The 6,713-nt window shown below is 35.9% G+C and overlaps 1 protein-coding gene across 1 annotated transcript; it reads left to right on the top strand.

Moving 5' to 3' along the window:
• The first annotated feature begins 5,350 nt into the window (after positions 1-5,350).
• Positions 5,351-6,277, top strand: LOC100586161 (olfactory receptor 12). The gene has a single exon (XM_012506511.2). The coding sequence runs from the start codon at positions 5,351-5,353 to the stop codon at positions 6,275-6,277; it is 927 nt and encodes a 308-aa protein (XP_012361965.2).
• Positions 6,278-6,713: the final 436 nt, after the last annotated feature.

The following is a 6,713-nucleotide window of genomic DNA, read 5'->3' as shown; positions in this document are numbered from 1 at the left end:
ATATACTGCGTACAAATATTTCAAAGATAATATAAGCAATCTCTTGTGTTATATGGGTTAATACCTAACATATATTAACAGAAATTATTATAAGTGCTTTGGATATTCATTGCCATTATAATCAGAAACACATAAAGCAAAGTCCTTACTTCTTGCTCACTACCTATTTTCTATTAAAATCACTGTAACCCAAATATAACTTTAAATGTATTAAGAAATATATCTAAATAATGTATTTTATCCTTGAATTTGCTTAGGTCATCAGAAATCTAGACACCTGATAGATATATAGATTTGATCGTATGTGTTTATACTGTTCTAGATCTGTGGTCATGGGGCCTAAAGTAAAAGCAGATCAAATTCTATTAAAGTTTTCATCCTCAAAACTGACAAGTATGGTATACTTATTATTGTTTAAAAGATAGGCATCATGATTGGCATCATGTTTTGCTCTCAAATCTTTACTCTGGGACTTCATTCTGTCTTCTTGCCAAGTTATAGCACTTGATTGAGTCAAACCACTCTTGTTACAATAAAACCTTGGGGAATAAATCTCAAATGACCAACACTGAGGAAAACAATATTATAATTCTCACTCTTATTCCTGGAAAAACGGTGCTGTGGAAATTTTTTGTGGACTTTGCTAACTGCAGAGTTGATGAGGCACACGAGAGTCAGCAAGAAAGAGACAGAAGTCATGCATGAAATTTAGGTGAGATTTATTTTACTGAGAACATAAAATGATTATACAAAGACCCTGTAACCAATTCAATTAAATGCATATAATTTCTAGTAAGTTAGATGAGAAATATAAGTCAATCACAGTTTATTGATGAACTCCAATTAATCTATGAAAATGGCAGACCTCAATTAAAACAGTATTGGCAGCACTTTGGCAGGCCAAGGCCGAGGAGTTCGAAACCAGCCTGACCAACATGGTAAAACACCGTCTCTACTAAAAGTACAAAAATTAGCCAGCATGGTGGCAGGTGCCTTTAATCCCCACTACTCAGGAGGCTGAGGCAGGAGAATCACTTGAGCCAAGGAGGCAGAGGTGGCAGTGAGCCGAGATCGCACCACTGCAATGCAGCCTGGGTGACAGAGTGAGACCCCATCTTAAAACAAAACAAAACAAGACAAAACAAATAGTATTGGTCAATAATGGACTCAATAATAATATTAATACTGACTTAGATTTCATTATACTAAAAACAATAATGACAATATGTGCATTGCACTTACATTGTACTAAACATAATATTATTAATAACAGAAATACTTACATTGTGCTTCTTATTTACCAAGAGATCTCCAAAGTACTTTCATCTATGAAATGCTTTAGCCCTCACAATGGAGTGCATGCTCTTAATACTTACATTTGACAGGTCAGACTAATAAAATATAAACAGAATGAGGCATTTGTCCAATCGAGTACAAGTGTTTGAACCCAGGGCTTCTGGCCCCAGAGTTCTTGATGTTAACCACTATACTCCATTGACTTTTTGTAGTATAGTGCTCATATCACTGTGTTTCTTTCACACGAGTAAAATGTATTTCTACAACATCATGTATCATGGCTATTTAAAAGCACGTAGACCAATATTTAGATCTTTTAAGTTGAGGATCACTGATACAAATTTAAAATACAAGTGTATCATAAAAATAATAATGCTTTGATTTCATTTTGTATACGTAAAAAGACAAAATTTAAAATTGTGAACAGTTTATTCCTGTCTCTAATAAATAGGCATTGTGGTGTGGGTTCTGGAGCCAAATTGTCTGGGCTCACATTGTGACTTCCCTGTTTACTAGTAGTATGAACTTGGATAAAGCCTCTGACTTTCTCAATCTTGTTTTTCCTCTCTGTACCATGAGAGTAATTACAGTAAAACCTCATATGGTTTTCAGAAGAATCAAATGACCCAACGTTTCTATAATGGTTAGGCCCCTGCCTTGGATGGGAAATCTACTGAATCCATCTTACTACTGAACATCACAAAGCACATTGCTTAACTTTTTCATTAGGCTATTGGCAGATTAGGAGCTAGAAATGCATTTCCTGATTTAGAGTTCAGGGAACACTCTAATATTACATTGATTTTTCACACTATCATATCCTCAAATATTCTTTCACTTGTAAGTTGGTATTTTTTATAATATTAATCCAAAGAAACACCAAAGTATTGTGACATCATGGTTAATGTTTCATTAGATTTTCCACCTTATTTCCACAGATATAACAAACAGATAGAGTAAGATATAATACAATGAAAAAAAGTGATAGTATTAACAATGAATGAATCTTGGCAATCAGCTATTTCAAGGCTTCTGTCTCAGAAGGTTTTATGCATATATTTCTCATCACAAAACTCATTATTGACCCAATCAGAATTAGATACTATGCTTGATGACTTGCATTGTGCTACCTCTTAAGATAGTGGGATTCTAGTGAGTACAATGAATGTTTTGCACCACGGGATAATGATCCAGCAAAAAATCTGAAACACATTAGCACACAGCATTGCCAGAGACACTGATCCTGACATGAGGGCTTGGATTAAAACAATGGCAAGTCAATGAAAGGGCAAGAGAATAGGCCCTGGAGTCAGGCAGAAAAACTCTGTTATTTTCTAGAAGGAAAACTTGGAACATTTCTTAATTTCCCTTGTAGAACTTACTAATATTAGCATGTGGCACATAGGGCTTCTGTGAGCATTAAAGAAAATAAACACCATTTAAATATTTTTTAGATTGATTAGCCTATAGCAATTGTCCAGTAAATGTTAGCTTTTTATCTCAGAATTAAGTTTGTGCTCTTTTATTTTCTATATCAGTTTATTAGATTGGTGCAAAAGTGTGTTTTTGCCAATGTAATATTAATTAATAATTAATCACCACTAATATTACAGTGCAACCAGGAATACTCATATCAAAGCACCCAAAACTGGGACCTTCGGTTAAATGAATGTTAAGTCCTCCAGTGTTCAAAAAAGCAAAAATCAGGTACATAATTTTTCTGTGGTTGTTGCTGATACTTCCTTTTGTTTGTGAGATTCTGTTGCACTGATTTTTCTAGGAAAATGAATGGCCTTTGGTGAGATGAGAACATGCATTGTTTCTCTGGGAGTCATTTGGTTTACGCCACTCTACAATTTGCCTCCTTCTAAGATAAAATAATACTATCTACACCACGTTTATTGGATCCCAAAACTGCAGCAGCATGCACTTATGACCATAAGCTGTAACTACTGTTTAACATAAAAATGACTTGCTTTGCTTCTCCTTAAACATGGAATGGTTTTGTGATTTGTTTGTTTCTACTTAGACTTTACTTTAGATCTTGGAATCTAGACTTCCAACAACATAAACTCTAATACTCGAAGTAAGGAATTGTGTTATACTCTGCCCATTATGAAAAGCATGTGAAATCAGTTCCACTCATGAAATCAATTCCATTCATTGAGGAATCATTTATTCATTCACTCAATACATTTATTTGAGTCTTGAATCTCAGCCAAGTGTTATTCTAGTTGCCCAAGTTTGATCAGTGAAGTAAACAGCACAATCTTCTCTTGGAGCCTGAAGCTTACATAGAAACAATGTGCTCCCATATTAGTTAGGCTAAATTATCAGAACACAAGGAAAAGTCAAAAAATCGTGGAAGTATGATTACAGTTTCATGAAATCCCAAAGATCTGGAGAATTGAAAGTTGTAATGAATTTTTTAAAAAAGTTTCTGATACCTTCTCACTGAGAAATAAATTAAGAGTTATTGAATTAATGGTACAAATTTTATGAACCATAGTACAGTTCATAAGAAAAGAGAGCAAATTCATCCCCATTTTGCATTTATTCTGAATAAAAATGTCCATTTACTCTGTCTTTGAATCTTCCCAGGGTATGTTTATTTCCATTTTGTATAGAGTAAGAAACAGTATCAGGAAATTTCCAAATGACAAATTACCACACACATGCAAACACACACACATATACATGCACACTTACACACATATGCATTGCTCTATCCCATGCTTCCTATTCCACAGATGGAAGTCACTCCCCACAGTGGAATTCCAACTTATTATAGTTCAAGTAGTCCTAAGGTAAACTGCCTAAATATATTATTGTTTTGTATATAATATTTAATAAATAATGGAATGTACAAGAGAGAGCTATTATAGGTAAAAAGAAATAAAAATAGGTTGATAATCACTGATTTAGAAAGATGCCACATCAATGATTACAATAAAAAAGTCTAATTTGTATCACAAACCTAGCACATATTGTTAGATTTCTTTCACTTTATAATATAACCAAAATTTCAAAAATCTATTCAAAATATATCAAACAGATAGTATGGTAGGATAAAAAGTGCCCTTCCAAGATGTCCATATGGTAAATTATGAAGCCTGTGGATATATTACCTTACATGGCAAAAGGAAACTTGCAGATGTGAATATTAAAAATGTTGAGATGAGATACCATTCTGGTTTATCTGGAAAGATCCAACGTCATCACTAAGGTCCTTCTAAGAGGGAAGTAGGATGGTCAGGTACAGGAGATGTAAGACCAGAAGCAGAGGTTGGAGAGAAGATGCTGTGCTGCTGGCTTTAAAAGCAGAAAAAGGGGCCATGGACTATTGAATACGGGTGGACTTTAGAAGCTGGTGAAGGAAAGCAAACACATTCTTCTCTAGAGCCTCCGAAAGAAACATGGGCCTGCTGACATATTATAGGCCTTTAAAACGTACTCTGCACTTCGGTCCTCTGGAACTGTAAATTAGATAATTCCTATTGCTTAAAACCATTAAATCTAAGATAACTTATTTTAATAGTACCAGGAAACTAATAGAAATGTGACCAAAAAGTCTAAGTTAATTGATTTTACAAACATAATCAACTCCACTTGCCAGCATCTCCCCTAGCCCAGATAACAATTCTTGTAAAGAAAAACTAACTAAATAGTTAAGTCTCAGGTGTCATGATGTCTTTCTGCTCTGATTTTGAGACCTCTTTAAATTAAAAAAAAAAAGCTAATGATGTGGAGTGAAAAAAATTACTCAAAATACATGAATATTCTGAGATTAGAGTTGAATTATATGGCGCCATATTTATAGATGCAGACTATTTCTACATAAGTGATTGTTTATTTCCCATTTCTTTCTCTTACAGCTGAACTTTTCTCTTTACATGAAATACAAAACACAGCAGACCAAGACATTATTGCATTAAATAATTTTTGCCTTGGCTTATAAGTGTTTTCCTTCTTCCTCCTCTCCCATCTCTCTCTCTCTCTTTTTCTCTTTCTCTCTCCCTCTCTCTCTCATTCTCTTTCTCTCTGCACTTACACAATGGTGAATTTTACACATGTCTCAGAATTTGTTCTACTTGGATTCCAAGGGGGCGCCGGAATGCAGGCAGTGCTATTTCTGATTTTTCTTATCCTCTATGGCATAGCTGTGGTGGGAAACCTTGGCATGATTGTAATTATCTGGGTAGATGCACACCTCCACACCCCAATGTATGCCTTCCTGCAAAGCCTTTCATTGTTGGACATCTGCTATTCTTCCACAATTGCACCCAGGGCTCTGGTGAACTCCATGCAAGAGAACCACACAATTTCCTTTGGCGGATGTGCTGCTCAGTTCTTTTTCCTGTCTCTCTTTGGTACCACAGAGGCTTTCCTCCTGGCTGCCATGGCCTATGACCGCTTCATCGCCATCTGCAACCCTCTTCTGTACTCTGTGAGCATGTCTCACCGGGTCTGCATGCTGTTAATATCAGGATCCTACTTGTGGGGTGTAGTCAATGCCATTGCTCAAACAACCACGACCTTCAGGTTGCCTTTCTGTGGGTCCAATGAGATCAACGACTTTTTCTGTGATGTCCCCCCACTCTTGTCCCTCTCATGTTCAGATACCTTTATAAACCAACTGGTTCTTCTTGGTTTATGTGGCTCCATTATTGTCAGTACCTTTTTGATTGTCCTGGTCTCATACATTTACATCATCTCAACAATTCTGAGGATCCCCACCATGCAGGGACGCCGGAAAGCCTTCTCCACTTGCGCTTCCCACCTAACAGGAGTGTGCTTGTTTTTTGGTACTGTTTTCTTCATGTATGCACAACCCAGTGCCATCTTCTTCATGGAGCAAAGTAAAATAGTGTCCATATTCTACACTATGGTCATCCCCATGCTGAATCCCCTGATATACAGCCTGAGGAACAAAGAGGTCGAGCAGGCTCTGAGACGGAGCATACAGAAGCTGTCTTTGTGATCACTGTCTCCATGGATCTCCTCAGTCATCCTGGACCTCACCCCAAAGCGCTGCTACCCATGGAGGTTATGTCTTAGGAATATGGCATTCCAGGGCTTCTTAGTTTCTTTCTTGAAGTCTGTGATCCAGAAGACCAGGGGTATTTTAATTGTCTTTATATGTTTAACGATAAACAAAATCAAGGCTTATGAGGAATAAAATGCAGACTGGAAAGGTGACTGAATAGACAGATATATACGGCTTTTTTGTCTCACATATTACATAGCATTTTGGTCCAACTCCGTCAGAAAACAATTATGTAAAAATCGTATATTTTATTTAGAAAATAAATGAAATGCTTATCTTGAATGTAGCTTACCAAGTACAAGTATGGATCCTACACAAAGGAAAATAAAAATAAAATGCTTTAATATTTTACCTAAAACATTTAGAAATA

Source organism: Nomascus leucogenys, chromosome 5, assembly GCF_006542625.1.
Source record: "Nomascus leucogenys isolate Asia chromosome 5, Asia_NLE_v1, whole genome shotgun sequence".
Classification (NCBI taxonomy): domain Eukaryota; kingdom Metazoa; phylum Chordata; class Mammalia; order Primates; family Hylobatidae; genus Nomascus; species Nomascus leucogenys.
This window is presented reverse-complemented; position numbering and strand designations above follow the sequence as displayed.

Excerpts from the sequence above, each read along its gene's own strand:
- LOC100586161 (XM_012506511.2), top strand. The coding sequence starts at position 5,351 with ATGGTGAATTTTACACATGTCTCAGAATTTGTTCTACTTGGATTCCAA.